This window comes from Parasteatoda tepidariorum, chromosome 8 (genome assembly GCF_043381705.1).
Source record: "Parasteatoda tepidariorum isolate YZ-2023 chromosome 8, CAS_Ptep_4.0, whole genome shotgun sequence".
Taxonomy (NCBI): domain Eukaryota; kingdom Metazoa; phylum Arthropoda; class Arachnida; order Araneae; family Theridiidae; genus Parasteatoda; species Parasteatoda tepidariorum.
In genome coordinates, this window is record NC_092211.1 from 67,499,814 (window position 1) to 67,521,676 (window position 21,863).

Here is a 21,863-nt window from a genome sequence, read left to right on the forward strand (position 1 = left end):
CCAAACCTGTGGTGTTCTAACTGCTTCTCCTTTTTAATTCCTCACTCTTTTTCTTTAGTTCTTGCACCAAACGTTACATAGTTTATAGTACTATACTATTTGACCAAAAGTATAATGCACCTACTTGAATCATCATAGTGTGGGGGTATTTTTGGTCTGTGTCCCTAAAGTTCTAAAACATGAACTCTGAAACGTTCATGGACATTCTGCCCTCCCAACTCAATGATTTTAACTATCTCCATGGTGGTAACTAATATTTTGGGAAAGATCTTTTCTCTTCTACCAGGTCTATTTTTTTTCTGCACCATTCACACACTAAGACTCACACAGCTGTGTTTTTTTTTTTTTTTTTTTTTTTTTTTTTTTTTTTTTTTTNTTTTTTTTTTTTTTTTTTTTTTGCATAACCTTTGTTGAACAGCCGACCAAATTTTCAGTTTATTGCTACCATTGTTCAACTCCGTAGCTTTGTAATTTTGAACCCAGTCCAGAAGACAAAGGAACTCCTGGATCAAGTATTGGGAGAAATTTGCCTTCATGGAGGACTTTTTGATGGAACTAACCCTCATTGGCATTACATGTAGTGGAAAACCACAAAACCTCCCACAGTTAGCCTGATGGTAAGGGAACTCTAACCCGTGAACCGTCTACCACAGAGGATATCTTACGTGAGCACTGTGGTTGATCCGAGCCGGGGGCTGAATTCGTTAGTAGTAAGCAATGAGTGGATCCGTCCCACCCGAAAAGGGTATCGGTAAATTTTGACCCGTCGGATAATCTCTAAGGAAGGAACCCATGCCAGCACTACAGCCAAGCGACTAAGCTGGGACACCATTAAGGGGACTCTAACCCATGATCTGTCTACCACTGAGGATATTTTACGTCAGCACTGTGGTTGGTGTGAGCCGGGTGCGAAATTCGAATAAACCAGCCTTCGTAGGGATTCAAACCCGGTTCACCTTATTGGGAGGTGAGCTCTCTATCCCAAATGGGTTTTATAAAATTTGATGTGCTTTCGTAAAGCCTCAATCTAAATTTCATAAAACACTTTTAGAGCAAATAAGAGAGCTAAATTGACCGTCCACCAACACTCCCTTTTTCTTTGAAGTAAATTCCTATGACCATAGCCATCTATCAAAAACTGATGGAAGTTTCCAACAGATACGTGCAGATTGTCATCCATGCAAAAGGGAAACCAACATCATATTAACATATGCCTCGTGACTCTCCAAGTTTGTACCACTGGGTATCTGGATACATTTAGTCAGATGGTGTATAAGATTATTCTCCTGCGAGTACCTAATAACGTAAATTTTCTTATTTATATTTGTTATAGCATGTTTGCATCTGACTGGATTTAATACTTTGGTATCAAATGTATATAACACTTTATTTTTAAGTCTTTAGCAACAGCTTTAAGCAGAGTGTGTAGCTTTTTAAAAAATGCTTAAAGGTGCTTATTTTTGATTTCCGATTTTTAAAAGCCTTTAAAGGTGCTTTATCCATAGGGTCTTTTTAAAAAGTGCTTTATTTTCTCTTTACCAAAATGAGATATTTTTTCTTTACCATATTTATTTTCACCACAAATTATGTAAAATGACATTATTCTATTCAACGTTTTTAACAATTAATTCAACCTCAATCTATTTGGGTGCATGGTTGGTCCATAGCGTATGAAAACGCCATTTGTTTTATATGTTTGATGAAATACTTGCAGGACCGCATGTGCGTATACAGAACAGTATTCAGTGGGAGGGATTTTTGCCTTCTCATGTGCAACTCTGCTACATTCTCAATTTCTGAATTCAATTAATTTTGAATTGATAATTTAAAGTACATCATATTTATAATAGGGGATAATTATCCTTATGCTAAAATTTTGGGGTTTTGGCAATTGACAAGAACTATGTCAAAAGGGTCATTTTGACATGACGGATAAAGTCACCTATTGTCCCCAACTTGTCAACTCTGCCTAATTATGATAATTTTTAAAGTGCTTACAAAAAATTTTTGAGGGCTTGAAAAGTGCTGAAAAGGTGCTTATTTTTTGTCAAAAAATTTGGCTATGCATCCTGTTAAAGGAATAAGCAATATTATGTGTGGTTTCTTTTTATGCAGTGTGGTTCACAGATACATGTCAAAAAGTAGAGGGGACCTGAATAGGCATATTTCATTGAGTATTGTGTGGGCTGAAATGCCAGTTAATTCAATAGAGAGCACTGTTGTTTACTAATGCCCACTGCTGTGAATCTTATATCAATGTTGGTGATCGCTCATTCGAGCAGCTATTATAAACTGTAATTTTTGTAAATAGTTTGATTGTTAGCTATTGTAAACTGTTCATAAATCATTGCTTTCTTTTGTCTTAACTTGCATTATTACTTATGATTAATGCTGTATTTTCCCATTTACATTCTTATACAAAATCAAAGAGTTTACAATAGCTGCTCGAAAGAGCAATAAACAACAGGAATATTAGAAACTCAGTGGCGCATGGATAACAGCGGAGATGGTAAACAACTCCATGGGCTCAACACAGTATTTCTGCACGCACATTTCTATGTAAAATATGTTTATTTGGGTCCCCCTCTACCTACCTTTACATTTTTGACCTATATTTTTGAACCACCCTGTACATTATTATGGATAGTAAACAAAATGTTTTTGCTAAAAAAAACTATTATATCAATGAAATTTTTATTTCTTTTTAGACCACTATACTTGATGGAAAAAATGGTAAACCCCTTTTATCAAAGCCCATAAAAATGGTTGTAGGTACTCAATCATCTCCACTTGTAATAAGTGTATCAGGAAAGGGAAACGATATCTTTTTATACTGGACATCTGATTGCCATGGGTCACAAAATAAATCTGAATTGCAGTTTGATTTTGTTAAAGGTTTGAACACTTGAGATATTATTTACTTAATTGAAATAATTTTGTATGAAAATTAAACCGATTATAATACTTTAGTTAAAGGTTTGAACACTTGAGATATTATTTACTTAATTAAAATAGTTTTGTATGAAAATTAAACCGGTTATAATATTTTAGTTTTCTGGTATCTTATTTTTTGGTTTAGTTGATTTAATTCTTAATGTGTTATGACTTTAATCAAATTCACTAAGGGAATTTTCTCAAATGCATTGTTCATAAAAACATGTAAATATTTTGTTTATAATATAGAGAAAAGCTATACTAAAAATCGGCTTGATTTAAAATCAGAAACACGGCAGAAATTCTTTTAATATCTTAAATATTATCAGTTAGGACATCTTATCTGTTTTATTTGGTACTAATGCAATTTATAAATTAGTTATTAATAACATTATATTTATTGAGTAGAATTAGATTTCTTACTAACATTTACTATAACATTTTTCTTAAAATCTTCTATTATTTTTGAATAGTTTCTAAATCTTTTAATTTGAAATGTTTTCTAATTATTATCAGCAAAATTTACCCTTTAGTGTTGTTTTATAAGTGTACATTCTGTGCAAATGTTTTTCTCCTATTTATTTTCTCTATGCAGTATCATGATAGGATTAACTGTCTAAAAGTATAATATGTGTTTTTTATTAGAAGTGGTATTATTTCTATGTAGGCATAACGATTCATTCTTCAAAAAATTTCACTAGCTTTATATAAAGTTAAAGTGATTTTTAAAAAGCTTCATTTGAAAAAAAAGAAAAAAATTATTGAAATTTTTTTTTCCAACTTACTAAAAAATGTTTTCAAAATAACCCTTTGAAATGTGTCAAAAATTTAATCAGTGTGAGAAATTATGGAAATTAAACACTTCGAAAATGAAATAGAAAATCCATATTTTGAATTTATATTTGAAAAAAAAATATTTAAAATTAAATTTGGATTGCTGAAACTGAACAGTTAACCTGAACCGTTATATTGAGCACTGTTTTTAACCTGATTTTAAAACATGTTTCTCTGAACCAAGCATTTTCAAAAAACCAGACTCAGAAAAGAATTTTAAAAAAATTTTCTCATTGTATTTCTAGTATTGCTAAATATTTACATTGAATTGATATTTATTGCATTTTTTTTTTTTNTTTTTATTGCATTGTTTTTTTTTTTATAGGAACAAGTGTGCATGATCAGTCAAGAGCTGATTTTTGTAAACTAAGATTTAAAGACAAACTTTTTACAAAGATGTACGCCCTCTCAAATCATATTCCAACACCAGGAAAAGTAATATATGATTCAGGTAAATGGAATACTAAAATATATATTTTTTAAATTATAAAATTTAATACTACTCTATTTATACAGTAGAACCCACATTATCCGACACTCAATTCTTTGGTTGATTTGACTTTTTTGATAGATGTTAACTGAAGCATGTTTCATCATTATTACAGTTGATGTTACCCAATTATTGATTCATTTTTGGACCCTTCTTATTGTGCCACCAAACCCTAGATTTAATTCAATTCAGCTAGAAAGCTATAAAACGAAACAGTTAGAAAATTCACCTGACTGTTAGAAAAGAAAAATAGAGATATTTAAGCTTGTGCACGTAAAATATAAAGTTTATCAATGATCAATCAGTTACTAGGAGTGACCAATTAGAATAGGTGTCATTTCAAAATAAAATAATGCAAACAACTAATTGCCATTAACAACCACGATATTCTGGCATTTGAGTGATTAATAATGGTCAAGTGATATAGTTAAGTAAAACACAAGTGAGGGTTTTATTAAACTTTATTTTAGTCACTAATAGTTTTGAGTAGTCTCATAGTTGAATGTTTATAAACTCACAAAATTGTTTTAAAAAGTTCCTCCAGTTATCCAACAATTACGATTTTCCAATGTACCCCCAGTCCTTTGGCTGTTGGATAATAGGGGTTCTGCTGTACTATCTAGAATATACATATTTGGTGGGCTGTAATAAGAGTTTTAAAAATAGCTAAAAGATAAACTAAATGATAGTTGTAATTATAATAAAATTTAATGCTATGGTATTATTACTGAATGTTATGAATATGCATACTTTAAGAGCTGTATTATGAGCAAAAAGAGGAGAAAATGTATTATTCTAACCTCGAAATAAGCTGAACAATTTTCATCATATTTTGAACGTGGAATTTTTTTCTTCTTTCAGATTTGAGTGGTAATTCTGCATGAGAAAAGAATGACTTTTATAAAAATCAAATAACTTTAATAATTAGTATATAAAATTCAGAGATTATCAGAGCTTGTTCTAGTGTCTTTATTAGAAAACAGTGCTATTTTTAATCTAATTTTGATTAAAAATAACACTGTTCTTTTGATAACTTGCTATAGAAGTGCATTTTTATTTTATATATTTTACTCATTTTGATTGCAAGCAACCTTAAACTAACTCATAAAATTTATATTGCATCTAGATTTAGAACAATTTTAAAATGACAAAAATTTTTATCTTTTTATACAATTTGTATAGAATTCATTATAGATTAATAACTAAAATTTAATGAAGAAAAAAAAACTTTCTTTAAAAATTTTAAGATTAGTACTACCCATCAGGTTGCTTTTTAGCTTTAGGTAAAGCTTGAGAACAAAGTAAAAGGTACTCCTGGTTATGATATATGCCTAATTATTCAGACTGAGCAGAATGTGGGGGGGGGGATAAGCTTTCTTGGGGATCATTGATAGAAAATGCTGGCCTTCTTCCTCAATTAACTAATTTAGCTAATGGATAATGGATACACAGATAACACCAGGGTACAATGTCTTTTTCTTTCTGTTGTATGAGATTTTTTAATTTTGATACTTTTGTATTGCTGATTTCAAACCTGCAGTCAGTTTCTCTCTGGCTGCTGCAGTTTTTTTTTTAAAACTGACTGACAGTGAACTGCTTCTTCATGTGACTAAAAAATTCCTCAAAGGGAAGTTGCATATGACTCCTAGTTGCATATGACAGGCATGGGTTTCTATACAATTATTTTAATCCTGATAATGGTCCCCTAGAAGCTACATTTATGCAACCCCCTGTTGTATATAATTTTTCTAAATTTCGACAAAAAATAGACTAAAAGTGGAATTTTAAAAAAATATCTAGCTTTTAGAGCAAAGCTAATTTCAGATTTAAAATTCCCACTCCTGAATTAAGCAAGATCAAATATTTTTATGCATGCAACAAAAATTTTGTTTCCCAGTGTAATCGGTAATATGGAAACCAAATTCAGTTATTTTTTATATTATATAGTTCTTTATTCAGATAATATTCAGATAATTGCAAATATAATCATTTTCAAATGATTTAAGCTTTTTTTGTCTCATTTTTGTAGACCTCAGGAAAGCGATCGAATACAGCAATCCTATAAACTATTCGGCACTAGGTTTAGAATTTCTCTACAGACATCCAGGTTATCAGGAAGATTATCAACTCTATCTGGAAAGTGAAAACCCTGAATTTGACAACAGAATCCTCCAACAGGACTTTTCTGATCTGCCCAATCGATACGATGATGTGCAGCTTGAAAAATTGCTCAGTGGCAATGAAAGAGCAATAGGAAGAAAATACTCTGAACCTAATGATTACAACTTGCCTGATGAAGCTCAGCTCTTTCCCCAATATTACATGCAACAACCTAGCAGTGGCAGCGAACGTTATTATCCTCTTGAATACAGACAAGTGCCAGATCAGTTTGCTGTGGTGAAGAAACCAAAACCCAGAAGAATGAATGTAGCATGGCCTAATCAATATCTTACATTAGCTCACAACAGGCCTAATTACGGTAGTAGCCGCATTCCGTTGAATCGTGGAAAACGGCAGCTGTTTTCAAGGGTTAGAAAAGATTACCACCGTAAAGCAACAGGTAATTTTTATTAATGTCTCGTAAAAGAAATACAAACTGCTTTAACATTTTTTGTTAAGTTAAATAACTAAGGTAATAACCAATAAAATTTATTGGCTTCATTTTTAAAGTGATCGTAATTATTGTAAGGCTTTTGTGCATTGTTTTTTGTATTATTAACATATTGAATTTTTCTTGAAAGTATCTTTTAAAATCACGCAATAATAGAAAGATTAGGTGTTTGATCGGCCTTGCAAAATGAAATTTTTACTACTTATGCAAAAACATATTATGCACCAAATGTAAAATAAGTTACTTTAAAACCGTAAGTTATCGCGTAAAATTCCTGAAAGTTTTAAGATTTATCCTAAGTGTGATAACTAGTACAAATTTTACTTTATATTTTGTAACGGGCATTGAATATCCGACCGAATTCTTAGTTTATGACTGTAAATGTTCAACTCCATAGCCTTGAGATTTTGAACCTAATCCAGAAGAAAAGGTAACTCTGAATGAAACGTTGGGACAAACTAGCCTTTGTGGAAGATGTTACATAGAAAGGAAAACCAGAGAAACCTCCCACAGTTAGCTTGATGGCAAGGGGGATTCCAACCCATATTTTGATTCGAAACTGGGTCATCTCATTAAGACACAATGCTCTATCCCCTTTCAAAACCTCAACTCAACCATAATTATACAGCCAATATTTGTAACATTTGTTATATGTTTAGGAATTGCTTGTTTCTTTAACATTATTATGCAAAGGTTTTCAATTGAGACTTTTGAGTTTTAATTTATTATGATTAGTTGAGAAAGGCTCAAATCTGTGCGTGGTTAAAAATGTTATCATTCAAATGTGAGAGTTGTAAATTACATAAATATAAATTTCAACAAGTAAAGTTTTAGGAAATCTATAACACACTTATATGATTTGTTTCAATTTGCGTAGAGTTTTTGTATCCTAAACGAAAAGATTAAAATTCATACTTTTCTCTTCATATTCTTTAATATATTACATTAAAATTCATAATTGAATAAGATATCCATTACAATACAATCGAAAAAATTCATAGTTTTGTGTCGTAATTACAACAACAAAACTTTGAATTTGAACTCAAATATTGAACTAACATATATTTAAAATGATGCATATACTGAACTAACATATACTTATAATGAACTAACATATAAACTTACATATTTGAACTAACTTTTAACTTACATATTTGAATTTGTAAACTTTAATCATGCTACCAACTCTAACACTCTTTAAGGGCTTAAAAATGAAAACTCTTTGCTTATTTGTTATTATTACTTTCTATAAAATGAAATCTCTTTGCTGTAAATGTATTTATGTTTTTATTCATATTTTTATTACCCAATTTTGAAGAAAGTAATTTTTAAAAAATTAATGTTTTATTAATTTTTTTTTCCATATGAATTGGTGAAAAAAGTTATGCCATTAATAGTATTTTACAGTTTGTCTTTTTGGTTTTGTTTGAAGATTTGTGAAATCTTTATGTTACATTTCCTAACAGCTTCGAGTAGAAAACGTCGACATGTTGGACCTCATGATGGAGGAGGTATACAGCGAATTATATCTACAGGTATTCCATTTAAGTATATTGCTCAACATAGTAACAAAAATTCACAAATTAAAAATAGTTTTTTGATACATTATTGTTCATTCACAAACAATATTTTAAAGATTGCTATACTTTTTTCTTAGTATGTCATTCAACATTGTATTTACTGTTCATAAATTCAAAATATTTTACTAACAGTTTTGCTGCATTACTTTTCGTTCATAAACAATATTTTTTTAAAGGTTTCGATACTTTTCTCTAAGCATATTATTCGGCATTATATTTAATGTACACAAATTCATAAAACACCTTTATTTATGGTTCTTTATTGACAAACAGTATTTTAAAGGTTGCTACAGTTTTTTCTGTATGCACTTATAGTGACTGTATAAATATTGTGTATGCATGTTTTTGGTCTTTCTGTCAAAAAATATGCAAATCCTTATCCCTCTTAGGTGCTTACATATTTGAATATTTAAGATAAATCATATTTATTTTTAAACACTTTTGAATTGTTTGTTATTTTAGATTATCTTTGTAATGAAATAAATGAGAAAAAAAAGAAGGAAAAATATTACACATAAAAGAAATTTGGAGCATAAAACCTTTTCATGTTATAGATTAACATAATCCCTTAGTGATGAGTTTGAAAGTTAAGAAAAGGCACATCTGAGTATGTAATGTGGAAAATAACAGAGTTAGATTCAAGAAACATCTACAGTTTGTTTTGTGTTTCTTCATTCTGGGTTTCAATACCGTAGGCAGTTCTAATTCAATTTAGCAATTAATGCTTTCTTTTCATGCAGCTTTCTGTTTTGTTAAATGAATATGTGTGTGGTAAAATGATTCTGAATAGTCATATAAATTTAGAATTTCTTAGATTAAACATCTGTTGTTGAATATTAATCTACCCAATAATGAAAATGGCTAAAAATTTCCGATTTGCAAACAATTTAAGTAGGTAACTAAAATTTATAATCAGTTTAGATTTTTGAAATAATGAAATTTTCACTTAAATGTGATGTTTATGTGGTAGTATTTATTTATTGTTATTTTTTTTTCATAAAATAGTAATTGTAGTCAGGGTTGGGTTTTTGCTGTCAAAAACTGGTTTTTGACATGACAGTGGTAAAAACCGTCAAAAACCTACTGTTTTCTTTAATTTATGGCATATAGCGGACAATATATTATTTTCACTTAATTGCCTTTATAAATTAATGTTGTAAATGATTGCTATTGATTTTGCAACTATATACACATATTCTTATAGAAGGATATACATTCATACAGAAATATTGTAACATACTTATTGAAAATAGTGATACTTAACTTTTATCATTATAGCTTGATTTGCAAAGGATTCAAAATTTTGCACTTCTTAATTGTTAGAAATAAACAAACAAACAAAAAAACTTGGAACTATTAATAAAGTCAAGAACTAAAAAGAAGAATTTAAAATTTGGCATTTCTTAAATATTAGAAATAAGCTAAACAAAACTTTCAAAACTTGTAACTACTAACAAACTCTAAGTCAGGAATGACTTGGCATTCTTCAGTAATGTAATATGCCAAACAAAATGATGCTTGGAAATGTTGAAAATTTTGTTTAGTATCCTAATATTTTACTTCAAATAGTATGTTTTGATATAAACATGTTGGGAAAATGCTAGAATCTGTTCTTTAATATCTTTTAACAGCTTTTTTTCTAATTTTATTGCCCAAAAATGAATTAATTTTGAATCATAAGCAGTTAAACTCAAATAAAAATACAGTTTTATCAAAACTATGGGTTTTTGACACGACGGTAAAAACCATGGTATAAGCGGGTAAAAACCGTCATGTGTCAAAAACATGCCAACCCTGATTGTAGTTTTGTAAATATAATTTTGCGAAAAGCAAAAAGAAATTTCATTCTCAACTGTAATTAATGAGTAAGAATATTAAATTTAATGTAATTTTAATATTTTTTTCTTTTTAATAATTTTCTATAACATTTTGAAGTAAGAAAAATATCTAACTAAGATTTATTGTTTAAAGGTACATTAGCACCCAGCCTAAAAAAAGGTGGCATGGATATTGTTTTTGCCACTTTCTGGTTTTATCCATCAGAAACACAAGGTCTTTTACCTGAAGACAAAGAATGTATTGAATCCAGAATGAAAATGGAGCAAGAAAGATTTGACCCTTCAAGTAAATATATTTAATGATCATATCACAAAATTTTATTTCATCAAGGTAAATTATACATGAATCTAAGTGTTATGTCATCACCTATACTTTTAATATCCATAATAATAGTAGGTTTTATAACCGTCGATGAACAGCCAATCCAATTTTTTGGGTTTACGATTACTAATATTCAACTCCGTAGCCTTGTAATTTTGAGCCTAATCCAGAAGACAAGGGATCTCTTTGAGCAAGCATTGGGAGAAATTTTGCCTTCGTGGTAGACTTTTTTAATGGAATGAACCTTCATGTGCATTACATGGAGGGGGAAACCACGTGAGCTTCCTATGGGCAGCCTGATGGCGGGGGGACTCTAGCCCAGGATCCGTCTACGACTGAGGATATTTGATCTCTGCAATGTGGTCGGTGCTAGCCTATGGTGAAATTCATATTGACCAGCCATCACTGGGATTCGAACCTGGTTCACCTCATTGGAAAGCGAACGCTCTATACCCTGAGCTACCACGGCTCCAAATAATAGTAGGTTGTGATATTGAAACTTTTAAAATAAGAAAAATTAGGCACTTATGAAATTGACTTGAGTATGGATGAGTTCAGCTTGTAAGGGCCATCTTCACCAAACAATATTTTTCACACTCAAAGGAATGTGTGATATATGGGTATGTGTATTACTATTGAAGTTTCAATTTAACATAGATTTCTTTTATTGCTACTACATGATAATCTGAGTACCAGCTTGTCTGGGAAGTGAAGGTGGTTGGTGGGCAAGGCTTACTACATTGCCACTTATATATACATACTTATTTTTTATATGCAGCCTTTCATCCCTTCAGCGGGTCGATAAAAGAGTGCCAAGCAGGCTTGGGAACTAAACACTGGAGGTTCCGCGTTCAGTTGACCACCCAAACGGAACATCAGCTCCTGCACCCCAAGGGATGGGCACATTGGGCCTTGGTTCTCTATGGGCTGTTGTGCCACTGAGTTTAGTTCAGTTATTTTTTATATGTATGCATATTTATATATAAAACTTAAACGGTCTCCTAAAAACAAAAAAAATTTGCCCCCCCCCTTTTGCTTCGCCTATGCCCGACGTAATTATTGATCATTTTTCCAACGCTTATGAATTTCAACCTATATTTTAGTACAATGTTCTTACATGAAACTAATTTTTTCTTACATAAAATTTTCAAAAAAGAAAATTAGTTTTTTGAAAATTTCACTGTGATATTCCTCTTTAAAATAATTGCATTATTCATAAGAAAAATTTAAAAGTTTTATCTGCTTTTTATTGTAGAGTTAAGTTACCCTAAAGTACAGTACATGGTCTAATCAGATGGGAAAATATATTTTTGTCTTTTAATGGCATATATTTTTGTCCCAATTTGATCTGCAGTATAAAGCTCATTTTCATTATGAAAATAAGCTTCATTGTTTATACATTCTTATTCAACCATTTGCCTAGCTGAAGTACATACTAGTTTTTTTTTAAAAACTTAATGTTTTGTTGGTACAATAAGGTACCTGGATTAATATAAATAAATATTGTTTTTATTTATTATGCTTCAGTTATAATGGTATTGTAAGTAATATACAGATAAAAGTTAAATTCACCTTATTACTAACTTTTATATTTAATATTTTCAAATAAGTTGGAGTAAAGCATGTTAGAAAGGCCTTTTAAAAGAAAAATGATAGTGTTTTAAAATCACTAAAAAAATGTTTTCATTTATTTAAAGGTGGCCTATATGGTATGGATCATGATGCTTATGAAGAATATGTGACTGATCATTGTTTACAGAAGAATGGCAACCTGCGCACCACATCGAAGAAAAAAGGTTACAATCCTTTTAATCGCCCCATGGGACAAATGACTGTTTACCGCGTGCACATTGATTGTAAATGCACACAAGCAACCAAAAAAACTAAATGTGCTAAAATTTTGCCATTTGAAAAGCAAATGTGGACATCATACATGGGTCTTTATGGGAATAGTGTGGCAAATCAGATTCCTGTTATGTAAATGTTAAAATTGTTACTGTTGGGTCATATGTACATAAAATTCTGTATATTAATCTGAATATATTTAAAATTATTGTTTCATGACTTGATGTTGAATTCCTGTTATAACTTGCATACATTTATACAGGGTGTGTAGCCAGATTTTTCAACAAAAAATAAGCATCTTTTAAGCACTCAAAAAATATTTTAACCACTTTCCAAAAAAAATTATAATTAGGATCTATGCAGTAATAAAAATTATTTTTTTCTATTATTTAAAGTTCCTAATTTATAAACATAAAATCAGTAAAATTCAAAAATATTTTCAAAAATTTTACATAATCATGATAAAATAACTAGCTTCTGATAAATATTGCAGAGAAAATTGTGAAAATCGTACATCTTTTGTAACTTATAATGACAATCGACACGACAAAGAAAAAAAACCCCTCTTTTTTAAAGATAGAAAATTAAGCACTATTTACAAACCCCTTATAAAAAAAACACCTTTTAAACACTTTTTAAAAACGCTGCACACCCTGTTATAATTGTAAAGCAGATTCTATTACACTTTAGCTGCTTATTACCCAATAAATTTAACAAATTAGCAGTTTGATAAAATTATCTAAATGAAAGTGATTTTTGAATATTTCATAGAAACCTTTAATGTGAATAACACAATAAAAACGACAACACAATAAAAAAGGTACTACTTTTTAGACCCACTGGAAAAAGAAAGCGGGAAGGCCGCGGTTGAGATGATCTGACTCAGTGGAGTCTGATTTTCTCGCAATTAATGAAAAGAATTGGAGAAATCTTCAGAGAAATCGTCATGGAGAAATCTTCAGAGGAAGGCATTGGCTCAAATTGGGATGTCTGGCCAACTATGATGATTATTATTATTTTGGCAATTTAAGTTTTTTGTTTCAAATTATTTTTTGCTTTCCTCAGTTACTCCTGAGAATGGGCACCTATTTTTAAACACTCAAAAAATTATGAATTTTTCTACCTTTATAATTTTTAACGCAGATAATTTTATATTATCAATTATGAACATAAGCAATAGAGGAGTAAAAAAAAAATTAAGATTAGGATAAATCTTATATTTAGGTATAAAATTGCTACATTTAATAACTCTCTTGTATAGCAAAAAAAAGATGGGGATTTTTCTTTTAAAGTGAAAGGGATATATAATTATTTTGAAAAGATTCTAATCCTGCATTATATTTGGCTTAAGGATTTAGGGTAATAGAGTTGAGCAAATAAAGAAGAGCATTTAAAGCAAAGTTGCTGCAAAAAAAAAAAAAGTTTTTATATTAAATTAGTTTTTTTCATTGGTTTCTTTAAAGCAAAGGGATATATAATAATTAACCATCTACATTAAATATAATTAAGTTATTTAAAAGTACAACCGTGAAACTTTTTCAACCATTAATTAATATCAATAAATAATTAAAAATATCCACTTTTTTCTCATAAAAATGATTTAAAAAAAGGAATTGTGGATTTCAAGTATACATTGCTTTACGTTTCAACTTAATATGCAAGAAAAATCTTTATCAAAATTTGAAATGTTATATGTAAAAAATGTCTATTTTTTTTTTAAATTGAATAAATTTTAACCAATATAAAACAGCATGAAAAATATACACATATATATTTATTTATTTTAATTAAAAAGTATAGGTATGTTTTAGTACTAATGATTTAATAATAAATAAAGAATAAACTTTTTTGATATTTATTTTAACACAGTGAAGGTTTGAATATAACAATGTTTATAAATTACAGTGTTCTTCCAAAGCATTTTTAGAATGGTGGCCCGCCTTGCCTACCCTTTGATCCCTATAAATGTGCCATCTTTGTAAAATTAAGCCGCTATCCCTTAAAACACTGCCTTTTGTTTCATATTCCAATTTTAAGAAAAATTAACTGTTCAAATAATGATAGTAGACAAAAATTATCTGTGTTTATAGGTTTCATTCTGATTACTATTACAAACATTTACTTTGTTAGGATTATTCTCAACTGGTTACATTTTTATAAGTTTCTCTTTTTTCAAGGGGTATATTAATAAATTTTTTAAAGTGATTTTAAAATTATTTTGAAATTAATACCTTTTTTTTTAAAAAAAATGCACCTTTAAATGTTCATTTTCTAATAATTTTCAGTATAAATTATAGAAAAAATCTTTTAAGCTGTTAATCAAAAAATAAATTTTTTTAGTTTACTTTCTTTTGGAAAAAAACTCATGCCTTTAATTATTATTTACAAACTACAAATTTTTCTCTTATTTAGATAATGAGTGCAAATTATTTTCTGAAATATACACATAAAATAGTATAAGATGGTAACTTAAAAATTGTTGAGGATCAAATTCAGTTGTTGCATGATATTACACATTTTGATAAATTTTTATGGTGTTATGCTTTTTCAAAACTCAAATTGTCCTTTTCTGTGAGGAAGTACCCTACCTGCCCTTTTTTNTAGAAAGGAATTAAAAAAAGTGCAAATTTAAAAACCAAAACATGTTAGATTTTTTTTTCTTCATGTACCGACACTAAGTATTTGCACTTAAAATTAAATAGAAAACAGAGTATTGACAAATTTTAAAATGATAAACACTGCAAGGAATGAAAAATCAATATGTTTAAAATAGATTAGCACTTGAAAAAATGCAAAAGTCAAGGATGGTTATAACTTCATTTGTCATTACCTGGCTACACACCTGTAACAAATTGGTAAATAGTTCTACAAACTAAATATTAAATCATAAGAAATAAAAGAATACAAAAATTTTACAGTTATAAAAACACTTCTATTTTTTTTTATATTAATGCAAAACACAAAAATTATTCTAAGATTTATAAGAATAGTTAAAAGTTAATTTAATGAATAAAAAAATAATTTCTTACAATTATACATGCTTGAAACTTTCACTGGAAATACTTAGTTTTTAAAATATAGTTGCAAGAAAACTTAAGAAACAAAGGAGAGTTTAATTTAATCAAAAATGGGAAAAGAAAAGTATAGTACTAAAATTTTACTCATTTATAATTTCTTAAAATTTTGTTATTTTTTTCTGCAAACTTTATATAGTTTTGTTGTCATAACATTCTAAAGACCCTGTATTCATTGTATACTTCAATAATATTTCAATTTAGTTTTAAAATACATTAAGTAATGGAACTACAGAACATATAATAATTTAGATTTGATTTAAAGGCAAAATCACTTACCTGAGAAGTTGCCAATCCAATATTTTTAAAAAAATTCTTCACACCCTGTAATTTAGTATCGATTGTACTAAAAAATATAAGATGTTTAACATAGTAGTATCAAAGTAATAAAGTCAGGTGATGTTAAGAATACTAACCACCTAACAGTTGTTAAATCAAGTCTCATTATAAAATTCAAGTTATTAATTTTAAACTTAATAATAAATAATACACCTTATTTCTAAGCTTTACTGTCAATTTATTAGCTTTCTATAAATAAATAAACTAACAATGCTCTAAATTCAAATAATTATAATGTAGAACAAATTTAAAAAATAAAGACTCATTCAGATAGAACATTTTTATTTAAAACCCTTTCAAACAATTATTATCTTTTTATTCTTGTTACATAAACAAGATTTTAACATATATTTTAATTTACAATCTTCATAATCTTAAATATAACATGCACAAAAAACATCATTTGTATAAATATCACACAGCAATTAAATCACACTAATATATCTTTACTATTTAGGTATGATGCCCGAGACAGAACTTAATTTTGAAATACAACACTTTTTAGATAATTCCGTGAAATAAACTCATAGTATCAAAGTGAAAAATAAGTGAAATAATTTTTTCCAACTCGGATAACAGAAACAGTTGGTTGTAGTATAATTATAAAATTAAACATTTAATTGATATTTTTTTCTAAATTTCTTCAAAAAAAAGGGGGAAGGTTATAATTAACTGTAAACAAATCAACACTCAAAATTACAAGAAAATTCTCTCAATGCAGAAAATTTAGTTTAAGGGGGATTCCTCAATTTACGAATGTCATATTTGTATATTTGTGAGCCTTAAATGCACATAACTCAAATTAAAAAAAAATTTAAGCATATCTAATAATTTTTTATTAAAACATTTCTTGGTTACACTTACTACAATTTTTATCAAATATTAAAAACTGACTGTTAAAAACATAACATATGTTATGTCTGTAACATCCCCTTTCTAATTTTTTTAAAAAAAATTTTGACTAATGAAAGTTATAAAAAGTTAGTGTAGGTGTAAGCAGAGCTTGAGTTACCTAAACAAAAATTATTAGAACTGCTGGATTTTTTTGGGTGCTTTTTAAGTCAGTAAATGTGATGCTCGTAAATTGTGGAACTAGCCTCCAGTCTCTGCAATAAACTATAATAAGTAAACAAAAATAAACACCATTAAAAAATATTTCAGGAAAGAGGCACCATAGGGCCTGATAAGAAAACTGGGATACTGGAAAATTCTACAGTTTAAAGAAGTTTTCTGCGATTAGTAGCTCAAATAGTAGACATTGGAATCTCAGAATTTATACCAATGGTAAAAGCTAATTTCAAAAATTAAAAACAACAACACATCATGACATAACTCTTTTTGCCTAAACATAAAAGATATATTTTTATCACAAAGCTGTTTTAGGAAAAAATAAATAAATACATACACTAGCAGCATATTTTTTTTTTTAAATAGGTAACTAAATTGCACATAAAATATATCACCCCTTTCCCTGTCATAGAGAATGTGTCATTATGTGTTTCTGTAGAGCTTTTGGCGAGAGAAATCTCTGAGAACAAATTGAGCAACGATGAAAAGAATGTTCTTGCCGATGAGTTAATTTATGAGTCTCACAGTTCTGTTTGGTTGTAAAACCTCTCCCACAAGATCCACATTTGTAAGGACGTTCACCGGAATGTATCAGTTGATGTCGAAGTAAATGGTATTTTCTGTCAGATGAATATGAGCAAAGGTTGCAATGAAAACGATGAACCTGATATTTGCCGTGGAAAACAAAAGAAGAATGCCATCCCCCATTAGATAATAAAGGTGAACCTGATAAAAAAGACAGAATTCTTAAAATGCAAATATTTAATCACTTACTCTTGTGCAAGGATTCCTTTTTATTATAAAAATCATAATACAGTAGGAACCCACATTTAGCAAAGAATCCATAAAACTACTCATTAAATTGGTATTAAAAAAAAATTAAACACAACAATTACAAAAATTTTAACTTAGAAAAACACCTAAATTGTCTCTAGATATTTTTTTAAAGAGAAAATATTTTTTGTTTTGTTTAATTTTTGTAGTAAAACACTTAGCATTAACTATTTTCATTATCCATATTTTCTATAGCTTCAAAAAACTATTCAAGATTTTGTAATGATACTACAGCATTAGATATGCTGTTGTTTTAAATGAAGTCAATTTAGTTAAAGTTTAGAATTGGTATCTTAAGTAATTATGTAACAAAAGGCTTTTAATACTTTTAAACAATTGATAGTATATAGTGTTTTTTTGTTTTTCATCATTTCAGGTATTATTTCATGCTTCAAAAATTATTTATTTCATTAATAAAAAAAAGCTTAAAAAATGCACATTAAAACAGTACACTCTAGTACAGTTACAGCATTGTACTAAACAAAAAACTATGTTTATCTTGTTTAATACAGAATCTCATTAAACATGAAATTGTTATAAATGAGTCCTACTGTATTATAAACATTAAATTCTTAATAAAAAAGCATCAAGAGCATAGCCAGGATTTTTTTAGAAAGGAATTAAAAAAAGTGCAAATTTAAAAACCAAAACACGTTAGATTTTTCTTCTTCATGTACCGACACTAAGTATTTGCACTTAAAATTAAATAGAAAACAGAGTATTAACAAATTTTAAAATGATAAACACTGCAAGGAATGAAAAATCAATATGTTTAAAATAGATTAGCACTTGAAAAAATGCAAAAGTCAAGGATGGTTATAACTTCATTTGTCATTACCTGGCTACACACCTGTAACAAATTGGTAAATAGTTCTACAAACTAAATATTAAATCATAAGAAATAAAAGAATACAAATATTTTACAGTTATAAAAACACTTCTATTTTTTTTTATATTAATGCAAAACACAAAAATTATTCTAAGATTTATAAGAATAGTTAAAAGTTAATTTAATGAATAAAAAAATAATTTCTTACAATTATACATGCTTGAAACTTTCACTGGAAATACTTAGTTTTAACTCAGTAGAATTTAGTTAAGATCAAAGTATAACTTGGTTTAACAGCTAAATCTAATTTTGTATAGTGTATTTCATATATACCAAGGAGTTATGCTAGTTTTTATTATTTATTCATATATTTGTGTGAAAAAGTAAAGAAAAGCCAAGTGATTCATAAATAAATAATAAGAAAGAGAGAAATAATAAGAGGAGCTAAATCATTTTTGCAGCAAGCTTTTCAAAAACTGAAAAACCTTTAAGTAAAATGTCTAGTTGAAAGATTCTTTTTTAGACAGTTCCTTGTGACAAAACAGAATATCAATTAAAGACATGTAGATGTTAGTAAAGAAATTACAACTTGATTTAAACTAAACAAAATATACTAATTAACAAAAAATATTCGTTATTAACTTAAATTCATTTTTTTTCTTTTTACACAAAATTATATGGATATGAAATTATATTTAAATTAGAAGATGGTGGTTTATTGGCCACATATTAAAAATAGATAGAAACGGAATGCCTAGTGTCGCAATCAACAGAGCACCAGAGGGAAAACGGTGGAGAGGATGATAAAAAGAGAAGGATGTGAGACTGGATGGACCAGTAGGCAAGAAACAAAGGTGGCTGTGGCTGACAGGGTGCATGAATAGAGATGACGACGAGTTATACTTAATTTTAACTACACTGGTGTAAGAAATTAAAAGAATTTGCAGACTTGGTCAATTATCTCTAGAACTACTAGACCGATTTTAATAAAATTTGATGTGTACATACATTGATACAATGCAAAACAAATAACCATTCAACAATTGTAATACACACACATAATCATGTGTAACACTCGTTAGAGTTGGTATGAAATTGCCACAGGACAATTCAGGCTAATTGCCATAGAAAATGGTAAACTGCATTATTTCAAGTATGGAATCATGCAGCAAAGCCTGCATATCTGTAAGAGAGGACCATATCCCCATTTTTGTTGTTTATTCTGCAACAGCTCTTTCATACCATCAGACTCCAATGAGTGTTATGCACGATCACGCGTTTGTATTACAATTGTTGTATGGTTATAAGTTTTGTATTGTTATAATGTATGTACATATCAAATTTCATTAAAATCGGTTCAGTAGTTCTAGAGATAATCGACCAAGTCTGCAAATTCTCTTAATTTTTCACACCCTTCATTAAACTTCTGAGAAACAATTATGCAATTTTCTAACCTAAAGCAATAATTCCGATTGCAATATAAAAACCATATTGAATTCTTAAAAAAAAAAAAAACTATATTATGTTAGCATAATTTCAGTGAAAAAGAGGTTTATTTTATTCAATCTTCTAATTTTTCTCTGCACAAATATTTTTTAAGACATAAATTAGGTTATTTTATATTAAGTAGTTTATAATAAGATATAATTTGATTAAATTAATAAAAGAAATATTTATATTGCTTTAAGAAATGAAATATCTATATGACTCAAAGATATAATGCAAGTTAATAAATAAAATAATAAAAGTAAAAGAATATGATAAAAGTTAAAAAAAAAGTTTTTAATAAAAGGATAAACATACATAATTTCATTATAAGCTGTATCAAATGTTTCTTAACCATAGTTATTTATAAAATTAAATATTTTTCATATGAGACTAGAGTCTATGATTTAATTTTAACCTGTGAACTATAATACTTAACTAATAAAATATAAGTATAGATATAAATAAAGAAATGAAAACCTTTTAATAACTTGTCTTCCAAGAAATGAAAACATAAATAACTTTTTTAGATATTATTCATTCAAATGGGATTCTTTGTGTCTATGTAAGTAATATAAGCGAGTAAATCCTAATTGACAGATATTGCACCAGAATGTGAAGATACGTATGACTCTTCAAACTTTGATTTGTTGTAAAATTTCTATCACATACATTACACTTGAATAACCTTTCACCTGAAGGTGTTAGCAGATGCTTTTTCAAACGGTATTTATTTGAACAGGAATATAGACAAATATGACAATCATAAAAAATGAGAGCATAAAAAAAATTGGTAGATTCAAATGGGATTCTTCATGCTGACACAGGTGATCCAAGCGAGTAAATCCACATTGATATAAATTGCATACAAAAGGGAATTCACCAGAATGTAGGTGTACATATGACTCTTCAAATTTTGATTTTTCGTAAAAATTCTTTCAGACACATTTCATTTTTTGAACAGAAATATGACAATCATAATTTTTTTCTGATATTATTCATTCAAATGGGATTCTTCATGTCGACGTAAGTGATCTAAGCGAGTAAATCCACGTTGGCATAAATTGCATACAAAAGGGAATTCACCAGAATGGAGATACATGTGACTCTTCAAATTTTGATTTGTCGTAAAACCTCTTTCGCACACATTACATTTGAATGGTCTTTCACCCGAATGCGTTAACATATGCCTTTTCAAACGGGATTTATTTGAACACGAATATGGACAAATATGACAATTATACGTTAAGCGTTTATAATGAATGGAGTTGAATTGTTCCTCTGAAGAGTTACTTGAGTGTGTAATAATGTGCTTTTTCAAGAGTTTATTATTAAAACAAGAATAAGGGCAGATGTGACAATTGTAGGTCTTCATTTTAACGCCAGTGAAGGTTTCGTAGGCAGGGGAATATACTTGTTCATCGGAAGCACTACTTATCTTGACTCTTTTGGAAACTAAAAATAAAAATGATAATGTAAGAAAATTTAGAAATTTTATCCTAAAAATCGTTAATGTTAATTAAAAATTTTCATTGAATATTTAAAAATTACAAGTAGTTCATATAAGATTATTATTATAATTTTTCAAATTACAACTTTAAAATAGTCAATGGAGTAATGAAAATTTCCTGTTTATTTTAGATTGAAAAATGTTTAAATTTTAATAAAAGTTCTTTTTTAAATTAAATTTTATCATAAGTTTTATATAACTGGAATATTTACTCCACATTATTAAAAAGAATTGAAAATAACAAAATTAAAATAATATTTTATATGAAAT

The 21,863-nt window shown here is 28.3% G+C and overlaps 1 protein-coding gene and 1 long non-coding RNA gene across 2 annotated transcripts in view; one reads left to right on the plus strand and one right to left on the minus strand.

Annotated features, from left to right (window-relative positions):
- Nucleotides 1-12,673, plus strand: part of LOC107443619 (uncharacterized) — a 34,126-nt gene extending 21,453 nt beyond the window's left edge. The window contains exons 10-15 of the mRNA XM_043046921.2: nt 2,709-2,895; nt 4,094-4,219; nt 6,288-6,818; nt 8,336-8,404; nt 10,421-10,573; nt 12,307-12,673. Of these exons, the coding sequence (XP_042902855.1) occupies nt 2,709-2,895; nt 4,094-4,219; nt 6,288-6,818; nt 8,336-8,404; nt 10,421-10,573; nt 12,307-12,590 (1,350 nt within the window). The 3' untranslated portion in view covers nt 12,591-12,673. The remainder of the gene's footprint in view (nt 1-2,708; nt 2,896-4,093; nt 4,220-6,287; nt 6,819-8,335; nt 8,405-10,420; nt 10,574-12,306) is intronic.
- Nucleotides 12,674-16,132: 3,459 nt separating this feature from the next.
- On the minus strand, nt 16,133-21,746 carry LOC139426218 (uncharacterized). The gene is made up of 2 exons (XR_011637428.1): nt 20,564-21,746; nt 16,133-17,661 (listed from the first exon to the last, which is right to left on the minus strand). It is a non-coding gene; the product is annotated as an uncharacterized lncRNA (long non-coding RNA).
- Nucleotides 21,747-21,863: the final 117 nt, after the last annotated feature.